We start from the raw sequence: 15,535 nt of genomic DNA on the forward strand, positions 1-15,535 counted from the left end.
AGAATAATATGTGGTGCTCACCCACAATTGTCATGTAGTCATCTGTTTAAGGAGTTGGGCATTGTGACTACTGCTTCACTGAGTGTTTATTCCCTCATGAAGATCGTTGTAATTAATCCATTACAGTTCAAAAGGAACAAAGAGGTATATAATTACAATATCAGAAGACAAATTGGCATTTATTGCTCCACATTGAGACTGTCTTTTTCCTTAGCACAAAAAGGGGCGCACAATGCTGCAACAAAATTTTTTTATCACTTACCCAATGATATAAAATATCTGACAGACAGCAGAGTAAAATTTGGAAACAAACTGAGAAAGTTCCTTTTTGATAACTGCTATTCTGTAGAAGAATTTCTGTTATACTAATCTGTGAAATGTGATGGGTAGGAATTACTAACACACATCTGTGTATATTTTTTCTTAAAAAGCATGTGGAAATACACTGAAGTCATAAAAATCATGGGATGCCTCCAAATACCATGTTGGACCACCTTTTGGTTGACATAGTGCAGCAACTCAATGTGGCATGGACTCAACAAGTCACAGAAAGAATCCCCTGCCGGAATATTGAGCCGTGCTGTCTCTATAGCTGTCCATAGTTGTGAAAGTGTTGCTGCTGCGGGATTTTGTGCGTTAACTGACCTCTCAGTTATGTCCTATAAATGTTCGAAGGGATTCATGTTGGGCAATCTGGTTGGCAAAATCATTCATTCACATTGTCCACAATGTTTTTCAAACAAATCATGAAAAATTGTGGCCTGGTGACATGGCGCATTGTTATCCATAAAAATTTCATTGTTGTTTGGAAACATGAAGCCCATGAATGGTTGCAAATGGTCTCCAAGCAGCCAGACATAACCATTTCCAGTTAATAATCCTTGTAAAAACAGCCCACGACATTGTGGGCCTTGTTGACAACTTGGGTCCATGACTTCATGGGGTCTGCACAACACTTGAAACCCACCATCACTCTTACCAACTGAAACTGGAACTCAACTGGCCAGACCACAGTTTTCCATTTCTCTAGGATCTAACCGATATGGTCACGAGCCCAGAAGAGGCACTGCAGATGGTATTGTACAGTTAGCAAGGGCTCTCGTGTCATTCATCTGCTGCCATAGCCCATTAACAACATTTCTGCTGCACTGTCCTAATGGATACATTCATTGTACGTCACACATTGTTTCACACACTGCTGCTTGTCTGTTAGCACTGACAACTGTATTCAAATGCCGCTGCTCTCGTTCATTAAGCGAAGGGTGTTGACCACTGTGTTCTCCGCGGTGAGACATAAAGCCTAAAATATGCTATTCGTGGCACGCTTGACACTGTGGATCCTGGAATATTGAATTCCTGAACAGTTTCCAAAATGAAATGTCCATTGTGTCTAGCTCCAACTACCATTCCTTGTAGAAAGTCTGTTAATTCCCATTGTGGCTGTAATCTTATTGGAAAGCTTTTCACATGTATCACTAGAGTACACGTGGAAGCTGTCCCAATGCACTGTCCTTTTGTACCTTGTGTATGCCATCTGTATATGTGCATATTGCTATCCCATAACTTCTGTCACCTCAGTGTATTCAGCACGTAAAATGTGTTGTTCCACATCATTACAGTTTATATTGTAAAATGAACCATGGAACAGGGAACTAAGTAAAATATCATTTGTTTCAGCATTTAGTGAAGGCATTGAAATGGGAGTTCATGGCCTACGGACATTTGTGGAAAGGCACTGTTCTGATGTCTGCCGCTGGGTAGACATGTCAACTTTAGCTGCCCTTTACAGGTAAGTTGCATTTTCTTTTTACAGTGTACGTTTATAAATAAGCTGCTGGAGATGTGTGTGTGAGGTGCACTTGTTTCTTTGGATGTGTGTGTGTGTTTCCTTTTCTGAAAAAAGCTTTGGCTGAAAGCTAAATGTGTAACAGTCCTTTTGTTGTGCTTGTCTGCAACTCAATGTGTCGTCTCTATGGTGAGTAGCAATGCATGCTTTTCAGACATAGTACAGTTTGAACACACTGATACTAAACTGTCCACTGATACTGGTGATGTAACAACAGAAAAGGGGAAGATGAACTAACCCTGAGTTATCTGTTACTATAGGCAGAGCATTAAACATGATCATAGTGAGTTATTTAGTGAATTTTTATTCCAGTTGTTGTGAGTTGTCATGGCTGATGATGGCGGTTAGCAACAAATTCTATGTAAGCAAGTGACGGACATAATTTGCAGGATACGCTCTTTCTTCAAGTGCAGAACCTCATGATGCATTTTCCACAACTGTTTTTTTGAATCAGCAGCAATTTAGCACCATCCATGCCTCGACCTGCACAGGCTCACACTGTTCGTGAATCAGACTATATTAATTTTGAAACGTGGGTTAAGTACAGGATGACTCAAAAGAATGGGAAATTTTGAGATGTGTTGCGGCAATGCTGTGAGGTGGGTGGCTCCAAATGACATATAAAATGCTGCTCACATTATCTTGCCATTTAGTAAGCAGCAAACATGGAGCAATGGAATAGTGTGTAGCATGCCTTTGCAGTAAAAGCCTATTACAAGAATGGAAGTGTGGAGGCTGCACATCGAGAATGTCAGAGTTGTTTCAACATCAGACAGCTAGATCATGTTTCCTCAGTGCACACAGCAACACCTGGGTCTGTAATTTTGAAGCAGTGGGTTCTGCGTTGGAGAAGCAATCTTCAAGGAGACCCCAAATTGCTTGTTCAGGAGACAATATCAAGGCTGTGCGAACTGCTTTGGCAAGAAGCCCACAAGCGCTCCATTTGACATCACGCAGAGTCTCTACAGTTGCATTGTTCAAGAGTTCAACAAATACTGAAAATGAATTTCAAGTTTGATCCAAACAAATTGCAGATCGTTCAGCAGCTTCAACCTAGTGATCTGCTAATGCATAGACAATGCCAAATGCTTATTAGCAAAAGTGCACAATGAAAACAATTTCATTAATGACCTGTGTATGTCAGACAAATCTCACTTCCACCTCAGTGGCTTTGTCAGTAGACAGAATTTTCATTATTGGTCCCAGCAATATCCACATCAGCTACACGAGTGTCCATTGCACAGCAGCAAGATTACTGTGTGGTGTGCCACATCATCGAGTGGCATTATAGGCTCATACTTTTTTGAAGATGATGATTGGTGTGCTACCTCTATAACATGTGTTCAGTATGCATGAAGTGCCCCATTTTCCTATAAAGAGTTGATTTCAGCATTATGTAGCAAAGGCACGTACGGCATGGATACTGACCGGAGCTATGTGACAGTTCTTTGGTACCATGTCATTTCAAGCTACAATGACATTGCATGGGCCCCAAGATCACCTGACCTGACAGCATGTGATTTTTTTCTTATGGGGCCCTCTTAGGCGTGCAGATTACCATACCTGATCTGCTACCACCAAAGAACTTAAAGTAGGAATCCTAGAGAGAATCTCCAGGATTCCTATTGAAATGTTAGGTCGAGCCATGCATAATGGTCGTATCAGGCTGCAGGAATGTGTGTGCTGAGGAGAAGCTCATTGTCAGTTGTGATAGTCAAAAAGCAAAAAAATACTTGTGACATTCAATAATGCCATACTTTGTACTATACATTGGCATAAATAAATACTTGTAAAGTAATTGTGCTCATCCATTAATCTCCATTCCATAATTTCCTGTTCTTTTGAGTCACTGTGTATTTTTGCATGACCAATGAGTATCCATGACAATTCATGTGATCAAAATGATTAATAGCAAGTTCATGAAATATTTTGGGATTTAACAAACATGCCTGAAAAGATAATTTTGCTAATGATTATGCACAAGAATTTACAAAAATTTAAAGAATGATTGCACAGCAAGCACCTGCCATCCCAGTGGAGGCTGCTTTAACAACAGACCTTCAAAAAGTAAGTGACACATTAGTATGGCTGAGCAAGTAGCTTATTCGGAAAGCTACACTGCACTTCAAAGTGACACAAATACATGACCCTAGTTTTCAATGTAGTCACCAAGTCTCTGTAAATAACAGTTGGAACATTCTATCAATCATTCAGTTCCTCTATGACAGAAACCTTCTCCTTGTTCATGGCCATTTAAGAATCATTGTTGGAAAATCTCTTTCCTGCCCTCCCCTTCACCCCAATGTTATTTCAGTTCTCTGGAAATTGAGTGATGCAAGATCTTCCTTCCTTCCCAATCAGCATTATTCATGTTATGCAGCCTTGGTCAGATTTTTGGCTCCATTACACTACATTTGAACATGACATTATATTTGGTCCCTATACCACCAGAATTTCATGTTGAATATACAGGGTGGTCCATTGATTGTGACATGGCCAAATATCTCATGAAATAAGGGTCAAACGAAAAAACTACAAAGAACGAAACTTGTCTGGCTTGAAGGGGGAAACCAGATGGCGCTATGGTTGGCCCGCTAGATGGCACTGCCATAGGTCAAACAGATGTCAACTGCATTTTTTAAAAATAGGAACCCTCCCCTTTTTTATTACACATTCGTGTAGTACGTAAAGAAATATGAATGTTTTAGTTGGACCACTTTTTTCGCTTTGTGATAGATGGTGCTGTAATAGTCACAAACATACGGCTCACAATTTTAGACAAACAGTTGGTAACAGGTAGGTTTTTTAAATTAAAATACAGAACGTAGGTACATTTGAACATTTTATTTCGGTTGTTCCACTGTGATACATGTACCTTTGTGAACTTATCGTTTTTGAGAACACATGCTGTTACAGTGTGGTTACCTGTAAATACCACATTAATGTAATAAATGCTGAAAATGACGTCCGTCAAGCTCAATGCATTTGGCAATACGTGTAACGACATTCCTCTCAACAACGAGTAGTTCGCCTTCCGTAATGTTTGCACATGCATTGACAATGCGCTGACGCATTTTGTCTGGTGTTATTGGTGGATCATGATAGCAAATATCCTTCAACTTTCCCCACAGAAAGAAATCTGGGGACGTCAGATCCGGTGAACGTGCGGGCTATGGTATGGTGCCTCGACGACCAATCCACCTGTCGTGAAATATGCTATTCAATACCGCTTCAACCGCACGCGAGCTATGTGCCAGACATCCATCATGTTGGAATTACATCACCATTCTGTCATGCAGTGAAACATCCTATAGTAACATCGGTAGAACATTACGTAGGAAATCAGCATACATTGCACCATTTAGATTGCTATCGATAAAATGGGGGCCAATTATCCTTCCTCCCATAATGCTGCACCATACATTAACCCACCAAGGTCGCTGATGTTCCACTTGTCGCAGCCATTGTGGATTTTACATTGCCCAATAGTGCATATTATGCCGGTTTACGTTACCGCTGTTGGTGAATGACACTTCGCCGCTAAATAGAACGCATGCAAAAAATCTGTCTTCATCCCGTAATTTCTCTTGTGCCCAGTGGCAGAACTGTACACGACATTCAAAGTCGTCGCCATGCAATTCCTGGTGCATAGAAATATGGCACGGGTGCAATCGATGTTGGTGTAGCATTCTCAACACTGACATTTTTGAGATTCCTGATTCTCGTGCAATTTGTCTGCTACTGATGTGCAGATTAGCTGCAACAGCAGCTAAAACACCTGCTTGGGCATCATCGTTTGTTGCAGGTTGTGGTTGATGTTTCACATATGGCTGAACACTTCCTGTTTCCTTAAATAACGTCACTATCTGGAGAACGGTCCAGACACTTGGATGATGTCGTCCAGGATACCGAGCAGCATACATAGCACACCCCCACTGGGCATTTTGACCACAATAGCCATACATCAACATGATATCGATCTTTTCCGCAGTTGGTAAACGGTCCATTTTAACATGGGTAATGTATCATGAAGCAAATATGATCCACACTGGCAGAATGTTACATGATACCATGTACTTATATGTTTGTGACTATTACAGCGCCATCTATCACAAAGCGAAAAAAGTGGCTCAACTAAAACATTCATATTTCCTTCCATACTAAGTGAATATGGAATAAAAAATGGGGGTTCCTATTTAAAAAAACGCAGTTGATATCCGTTTGACCTATGGCAGCGCCATCTAGCAGGCCAACCATAGTGCCATCTGGTTTCCCCCTTCAAGCGAGACGAGTTTCGTTGTTTGTGGTTTTTTCGTTTGATGCTTCTTTCGTGAGATATTTGGCGTGGTCACTATCAATGGACCACCCTGTATATGTAGTTCTGAGGTTTTGCATACAGTATACGTACTGTGATATGAACTTCAACTTTGGAATATGTTTCCAAATTTCTGTGATGCACGTGTTATCCATACCACTCCAGAACTGTCTCTGTAGCAGACCGAGAACATGTACTCTCTTCTGACGATGCGCTACCTTGTTGCACAATGGTCTTAGTGTGGGATGAGATGTGTAACTTACTGTCTGAAGTCCCTGTGTATAAAGTATTAGAAATTTAATCATTTTTAACCACAGGGACTGAGTCACCCAAAAGCATGTATTCAGTAATTTATAACATTCCACCTAAATTTTGGAGACTGCAGGAACAAATTTCTTGTTAATGGTCATATGATAGGTGATGCTGCAGCGTGGGCACTCAAAGTCACAGAAATGTGTGATATATGAAAAAAATTTCTTTACAAGACTATTGCCTGTGAGAAACACAGCAGAAATGAATGATGGGTTTCTAGAATAGGTGAAAGTATCAGCTGTACCAAGGCTTATTAAAAAGTTTGTGTAAATATTTTTGGTGGAAACTTAAGTACCTAGACACATTATTACCAGCAAAGTTTTTCTAACTTCCACTTAATGTGAGTTGTGGTTTTTGTCAGCACATAGATACCTATAACAAATTTTTCAGTTTGCAAATAGTTTAGGGTGTGCTTAAAATGACAGCCAAAATAGTATCAGAATCATCTGTGCAGATGAAGTACCAAGTAAGATAATGATTGGAAATGACAATGTCCCACACTTAAGTCGTGAACAGACACTGTTTATAGTAGAGAAGGAGATATTGAACTCTGTTGTTAAAACTATGATTCAAATAATGAGGCTTATCAGTTAAAATAGGACGAGTCTCAACTAGGGCTCAAACAGAGTATAATGCACCTTTGTTCTTTAAAATTTTTGTGGATATACAGAATCAAAATTTGCAACATTGAACCATTTATTCCTCCTGTAGTTTGGCCAATATTTGTATAAGAAGGAAGGCTGGAACAATATACTAGCAGATAAATGTTACTTAACTTGCTATGGCTGTCTTGTTGTCTGTGGTGTCTTCTTTGTCCCTGTGTAAGTTTTCAAAAATTATGGGTCCAAGGTGTTTCAATGACAATTCTCTGAAATATGTTTGCTTTTTAATCGTCATCTGTATTTATTTATAAGTCCTTGAAACACTTTATGCAACCATACTTGTATATCACCAACACTGTGTAATATTTTTGCACAAGACAAAGAATATAATTCCTCAGACTATCACATCAGCCATCCTCAGTAGCTACTGAAACTGCACTGGCCATCTTAACATGTATACAGCAACTCTATAGCTTCCAGATCCTTCTAGAACAGGATGAAATTCAAACTGTTACTAACATGACTGCGTTAATTGAAATGCTTTATTGATATAGTGTACATAGTGTTTTCTGGAAATGGAAATGCCGTGTGGCTAGGGCGTCCTGTCGGGTAGACCGTTCGCCTGGTGCAAGTATTTCGAGTTGACACCACTTCGGCAACTTGCGTGTTGATGTGGATGAAATGACGATGATGATGACAACACAACACCCAGTCCCTGAGCAGAGAAAATCTCCAACCCAGCCAGGAATCAAACCCAGGCCATTAGGTATGACCTTCTGTCACGCTGATCACTCAGCTACCAGGGCCGGACTTCTGGAAATGATTATTTACCAGAAGACTTATGCATCTAAAGGGTCATAACAGAGATTGCAAATTTTTCACAGTATGAAAAATAGCAGCTTCCTGCAATTGTTCAAATTTGACTTTATGGTTGATAATAAAATTAGAAAAATTATAAATGAGAACAGAAATTTTGTTTGTATGAAAACTGAAACATAATAATATTATCTTTATTGTAAAGTAGTTCTTGGATCATATAAGTTTACAATTGTGATTACTAATTTTCATGGATCAAAACTGATGTTGCAAAATGAATCAATATGAAAAATAAAAGTGTATTATTAGAAAAATAGTGTTTTGGTGATAAAATATATGCAGAAATATCTTCAGATGTGGAATATATATAAGTATAATAATTAACACATGCCGTGTCTTAATTATACAGAATCAAACATTTCAGTTGTCATATGAAAGTTCTGAAGAGGTAAGATTCATTACAAGAAACACTGTCATTATGAGCCACCTCTTTCAGTAATAGAAAATATGGAAACAGGCAGTGAGAATGAAGTAATGGCTGACCAAGCAGGTAATGATGCTGCCACATCAGTGTGGAGGGCTACGGTGATTGTGCCAAGTACAGTAGAGAATACAGCCTTTGAAGATTTTTCAAACTAAAGACATCTAGTTAGTGGCAAAGTGACAGTAAAACTAAATAACATTTTCAGTTGTGGTAAAGATGCCAAAAAGAAGGCAACTACAGAATGAGAGCAAGTAAGGGAACTTTAAGTACTTACACCTGTGGGCTTGTTAATAAAGAAACAGAAATTCATTGAAGGTAGAGTTCATGAGAGAGGGGTTAAACAAATGAAGTAAGTGTTAACACTGTGAACCCTCTGTTGAGGAAGAAGTCTGTGGAGGGAGAAGATTTAATATATGAAGTCATATATAAAGAGGGTTTCAAATATAGACAGCACCGGAAGTGCAGCATCAGTGAATTAGGTGACTTAAGCATGCGTGAACCTGTGTGGGAGGGCATAGGGCAATGTGGCCTATCATTTTATGATTGATTACCACAAACTTTGAAACAGTTTACTAATTAAAACTGTACAAGCACTTATTGTGAGATTTGAGCCAGGCCACCTTAATTTGAGATCTGCGAGAAATACTGCATTGTTAGAAAGCAGATTGGTAATTTCCAACATTGAGCACTTCTTACATTCACTTCCAGAAAAGGATGATACTGTTAAAATGCCATTATCAGGGGTTTGAAAATAGTGTTATCTACACAAAAACTATCCAAAACTTTTACATACCGTGTTTTACTTTCAGTGTAGGTGACTGGAAGAAAAAAAAAAAAATAGAAAAACAATTCCTCATTCACCCTACTATAAGCATCAAAGTTTCAATTGGTGTAGATTTTTTGGAAAAATGTATCTGAAAAATGGATTTTGATTGTAATGATTTGCTGTGTCTACTGAGGAAAGGGATATTATAGTTCTTTTTGAAAGATGGAAAGTCAGATATTACTGATGTGTTACCAACACAAATTCAAAAGCTGAAATTGTGATTTTGTATTGCTTGAGTATAGAGATCACACAGAGCCATGTTTATGCAACAAAGGCAGTTAGTCAGAGAGAAAATTATAAGACAGGGGATGAAATGAGAAGTAGGATTTATGCAGTCGATCATATACTGACGGGGAAAAAATCACAGCACCAGGAAGGAATTGTGCAACATAAACGAAAATTGGTAGGTATGTTTCTCCATCTGAAATATGGTGTCTGTTCAAATTTCACACCATCCACATAAGAGTGGCACTATTATCACCACTGTGAGGATGCAAATCAGGTTTGATTTAAATACACGCTGTAATGGTCGTGACCATTAATTACCTTTGAGACTGGACACGGTGAGTTGGTGTTAGTCAAGAATGCCTTTAAGGCGACCGAGAAACCATTATCAACACCTCACTGTCTTTGAACAAGGTCACGTAATAGGGCTACGAGATGCTGTATGTTCCGTCAGCAGTGTTGCAGAAAGACTTGGCAGGAATTTAGCCATTGTACATGATTGCTGACAGTGGTGGTCACGGGAATGTACAGTCACAAGAAGACCAGGCTCTGAATGACCACATGGAACTCCTGAGAGGGAAGACCATTGTGTTCAGCATATGGCTGTGGCTCATCTTGCTGTGCCTGCAGCAGAAATTTGAGCAGCAGTTGGCATCACACTGACACAATGAGCTGTTACAAATTGGTTACTTGAAGAACAGCTCTGAGCTGGATGCATGTAGCGTGCATTCCATTGACCCCAAAGCACTGCCATTTGTTACATCAATGGTGTCAAGCGAGAGCTCACTGGAGGGTATGATGAAGGTATGCTGTGTTTTCTGATGAAAGCTGTTTCTGCCTCCATGCAAGTGACAGCTGTGTTTTGGTTAGGAGGAGGACAGTTGAGGGCCTGCTACCAGCCTGTCTGCATGCTAGACACATTGGAACTACACATGGAGTTATGATCTGGGGTATGATTTAATATGACAGAAGGAGCATTCTCATGGTTGTCCTACTCAGCCTGACTGCAAATTTGTACATCAGTCTGGTGATACGACCTGTTGTGCTGCCATTCATGAACAGCATTCCAGGGGGTGTTTTCCAGTTTGTTAACACTCGCCCACATACCGCTGTTGTAACCAAATATGCTCTAGATGGTATCCACATGTCGCCTTGACCTGCTCAATCACCAGGTTTTTCTCCAGTCGTGCACATATGGGACATCATGGGATGACAACTCCAGTGTCATCCACAAACGGCATTACCCATTGCTGTATTGACCGACCAAGTGCAACAGACCTGGAGCTCCCTGACACAAACTGACATCCAGCACCTGTACAACACAATGTATGCTTGCATTGAACATTCTGTCAGTTTCACTGGTTATTAATGTATGAGCATTTCACATTTGCAATGCATTAGCTTGCACTTGCATTGATCTTGCATCATTAGTAGCTTAAATATATTACCTACACAAATGTACTCCCAAAATTTCATTACTCTACATTAATTACTTTTTCGTGTTGCAATTTCTTTTCTGTCTGTGTAATTCTGATGAACAGAAACAGGACGTGTTATGAAATTGCAACTCATAAAGGATGTATTTTCATAAGTTAACTCAAGCTGGGAGAGTCACTGGTTATCTTTGAACAAATCCTTGATAATATGTGGCATGAGGCAACTAGTTTTGCTCCATGTGAATTGATGTTTGGACAAAAGCCCATGAATATCATTGCAGATAAGACAGGTTTATCCATGCTGCAAACATTAAAGGCAACTAGTTTTTATTGAATTTAATTGATAAAAGGAGAAAATATAAAAATGCAGTAAATGAAGCAGGCAAAAATGAATACAAACGTCTCATAAAGGAGATCATCAGGAAGTGTAAAACTGCTAAGCAAGGATGGCTAGAGGACAAATGTGAGGATGTAGAGGCTTATCTCACTAGGGGTAAGATAGATACTGCGTACAGGAAAATTAAAGAGACCTTTGGAGAAAAGAGAACCACTTGTATGAATATCAAGAGCTCAGATGGAAACCCAGTTCTAATCAAAGAAGGGAAAGCAGAAAGGTGGAAGGAGTATATAGAGGGTTTATACAAGGGCAATGTACTTGAGGACAATATTATGGAAATGGAAGAGGATGTAGACGAAGATGAAATGGGAGATATGATACTGCATGAAGAGTTTGACAGAGCACTGAAAGACCTGAGTCGAAACAAGGCCCCAGGAGTAGACAACATTCCATTAGAACTACTGACAGCCTTGGGAGAGCCAGTCATGACAAAACTCTACCATCTGGTGAGCCAGATGTATGAGACAGGCAAAATACCCTCAGACTTCAAGAAGAATATAATAATTCCAACCCCAAAGAAAGCAGGTGTTGACAGATGTGAAAATTACCGAACTATCAGTTTAATAAGTCACAGCTGCAAAATACTAACGCGAATTCTTTACAGACAAATGGAAAAACTGGTAGACGTCGACGTCGGGGGAGATCAGTATGGATTCCGTAGAAATGTTGGAACACGTGAGGCAATACTGACCTTACGCCTTATCTTAGAAGAAAGATTAAGGAAAGGCAAACCTACCTTTCTAGCATTTGTAGACTTAGAGAAAGCTTTTGACAATGTTGACTGGAATACTCTCTTTCAAATTCTAAAGGTGGCAGCGGTAAAATACAGGGAGCGAAAGGCTATGTACAATTTGTACAGAAACCAGATGGCAGTTATAAGAGTCGAGGGACATGAAAGGGAAGCAGTGGTTGGGAAGGGAGTAAGACAGGGTTGTAGCCTCTCCCCGATGTTATTCAATCTGTATATTGAGCAAGCAGTATAAAAAAAAAAAAAAAAAAAAAAAAAAAAAAAAAAAAAAAAAAAAAAAAAAAAAAAAAAAATCGGAGTAGGTATTAAAATCCGTGGAGAAGAAATAAAAACTTTGAGGTTTGCCGATGACATTGTAATTCTGTCAAAGACAACAAAGGACTTGCAAGAGCAGTTGAACGGAATGGACAGTGTCTTGAAAGGAGGATATAAGATGAACGTCAATAAAAGCAAAACAAGGATCATGGAATGTAGTCGAATTAAGTCGGGTGATGCTGAGGAAATTAGATTAGGAAATGAGACACTTAAAGTAGTAAAGGAGTTTTGCTATTTGGGGAGCAAAATAACTGATGATGGTCGAAGTAGAGAGGATATAAAATGTAGACTGGCAATGGCACGAAAAGCATTTCTGAAGAAGAGAAATTTGGTAACATTGAGTATAGATTTAAGTGTCAGGAAGTCGTTTCTGAAAATATTTGTATGGAGTGTAGCCATGTATGGAAGTGAAACATGGACGATAAATAGTTTGGACAAGAAGAGAATAGAAGCTTTTGAAATGTGGTGCTACAGAAGAATGCTGAAGATTAGATGGGTAGATCACGTAACTAATGAGGAGGTATTGAATAGAATAGGGGAGAAGAGGAGTTTGTGGCACAACTTGACATGAAGAAGGGACCGTTTGGTAGGGCATGTTCTGAGGCATCAAGGGATCACAAATTTAGCATTGGAGGGCAGCGTGGAGGGTAAAAATCGTGGAGGGAGTCCAAGAGATGAATACACTAAGCAGATTCAGAAGGATGTAGTTTGCAGTAAGTACTGGGAGATGAAGAAGCTTGCACAGGATAGAGTAGCATGGAGAGCTGCATCAAACCAGTCTCAGGACTGAAGACCACAACAACAACAGTTTTGCTCCATGTGAATTGATGTCTGGACAAAAGCCCATGAATATCATTGCAGATAAGACAGGTTCATCCATGCTGCAAACATTAACTATGGTACAAATCACACGTGAAGCACCAGACAGGATGAAAAGAAAGTGGCAGGATGGAAGGAAAAAAATATGACAGGAAACTAAAAGCAGTAACATCAGGATTGAATGATTTGGTCTTTGTAAAAACTAAGAAGGGATAACAAAGGATCATAGTATAAATTAAAAAGTTTGTTGACTTGTGTCTACAGCATATTTCATTGAGAGCTTGCTATATGGTAATAGATGCAGGCTGGTCTGTGCTCAACCAATCAGGTTGAAGCTGCTATAGGTCACAGCCCTGCAAGCCACATTGAGAAGATAGAAACTGGCTACAGTGACAGTTAGAGATTGATTGCAATACTGAATATATCTATTGTATAAAACCTTGATAATTCAAGTAAGGGTACTAATTTTTATTCTGTATTTGGAAATTGGTCAAACTGAGTAAACACATGAAGTCTTGTGTCAGTTTTAAGGTATTTATGTCAGAATAAACAAAATACTGTGCAGCGAAGAGTGCCAGGACATGATTTTATATATGGAGGATATTTTTGCTCAAACAAGCTCATATTCTAAAACTAATTATAAGGTGCCAGACAGAGAGAGCTTTACTAATGGGGAAAAGTTCATAAAGAACTGCATTATACACTTACATGGACGAAAACCTTGATTTGCGTTTTGGACAAGTGGAAAATGCTGTTTAAATGTCTGATGAAAAAACTTTGTTTGTCCAAGGGAATTAATAATTAATGTGATAGGATTAAAAGAGTTATTTCCAATAATTTTACCCATAATATGATTAAAATATGCCTGTTGAAACACATGAGCATTTTTCTAAACAAAACATTTAAAACATAAAAAAGTGGAAAGTTACATATTTGGTTCTTGTTGTCAGTTCTATTTGCTTCAGATTTAGGGAGAGAAATAATAACTAGGCTGTAAGAAGGTATGTAACTAAATGGAAAAACTAATTTTGTAAGGAAACGATGATAACTGGAATAAAACTAACAATGTTTAGGGTAATTAATCAGGAGTGCCCCACACGACTTTCTAACCCAGTAACAGGTTTTTAATCCTCTAACTTTTAATTTGCTTTTTTCATTTGAACTATCTAAGGTTTTTACCATACACGGCAAAGGCTGTTCACTCATCAAACATGATGAAGAAAATTTAAGTAGTAATAGTGAGTTTACTTAAAGAAGCTAATTTGAGAGCCCAATTGATACAGCTTCATTCAAACCTATAAAACACAAGCCCATCATTAAAAGTGTAAAATTGTGAGGAGAGATGAGACATTTGAAAAACTGCTGACATTTTTGAGAAAACATAGAAATATTTTATTATATTATTATTATTATTATTATTGATTTTAGCAGGAGTTGAATATCATGGAAATGCAGTTTATGTGAAAAGCCTAGAGATGAAGAAAAAACAATAGTCAACTCACCGGTATTACGAGGAGGGTAAATGGAAAAGAGAATTGCTGTTCTGAAAATGACCAGCTTGCCAATGCTGCTGTGTGAATGTGGTATTAGCACCTTCATTAATTTGTGTATGCCTACATGTATAAAACCTGATGTACATTTCTCCAAGGACAAAGAAAAAATGTCTGCAATTCACCATATGGCATATGGTGGAGGGACCATTTACCACTACTAGTCATTTCCTTCCCTGTTCCACTCACAAATGGGGCAAGCCCTAATTTCTCTTATCTTGTCTTTGCTGTGCTTACACAATATGGACATTGGTGTCAGTTGAATCATTTTGCAGCCAGCTGCAAATGCCCTGTTCATTAAATATTCTCAATACTATTTTGCAAAACCTACTGGTAACAAATTGAGCAGCATGCTTCTGATTTGCTTTGATGTCTCCCATTAACCTGACCTTATGAGGATTCAAACACTCAAGCAAAGGTGTCGTGCAAGTGTTTTATATGCGGTCAACATGCACGTATTTTTTGATGTAGTTCCCTTTTAGATATGTGCACTTTGTCCACCATTTTTCCAGTGAACAGATTCATTGTGCTGATAAAATATGGTTTTCTCTTTTGCATACAAGGTCTCTTAGTTGCTGTTTCACTTGAATAAGAGTTCCCTTTTCATTGCAGGAAAAAAAGCTGTAACCTTCATAGGAGATGATATGAGTTTCACTTTTTCTAGTGCATGGCTACTGGCTTCCACACATTGCTTTAATTGCTGTTTCATTTTTGTGATGAATTGGTGGACCTCTGAATCATCCACAGTGACAAATTACAGCAAAAAATCATTCAGGTTATGTTTTAAATTGATCAAAACATATTTGGTTTTTGGAGACTTACAACAAATAAGGGATCAGTCTTG

General features: G+C 38.7%; 1 protein-coding gene across 2 annotated transcripts in view; it reads left to right on the forward strand.

Annotated features, from left to right (window-relative positions):
- The window catches only part of LOC124556838 (constitutive coactivator of peroxisome proliferator-activated receptor gamma-like), a 721,776-nt gene that overhangs the window by 171,961 nt on the left and 534,280 nt on the right, over positions 1 to 15,535 (forward strand). For both annotated transcript variants that reach the window (XM_047130855.1, XM_047130854.1), the window contains one exon: positions 1,678 to 1,789. In XM_047130855.1, coding sequence (XP_046986811.1) covers positions 1,698 to 1,789 — 92 coding nt within the window. In that variant the 5' untranslated portion in view covers positions 1,678 to 1,697. The remainder of the gene's footprint in view (positions 1 to 1,677; positions 1,790 to 15,535) is intronic.

Source organism: Schistocerca americana, chromosome X (assembly GCF_021461395.2).
Source record: "Schistocerca americana isolate TAMUIC-IGC-003095 chromosome X, iqSchAmer2.1, whole genome shotgun sequence".
Classification (NCBI taxonomy): domain Eukaryota; kingdom Metazoa; phylum Arthropoda; class Insecta; order Orthoptera; family Acrididae; genus Schistocerca; species Schistocerca americana.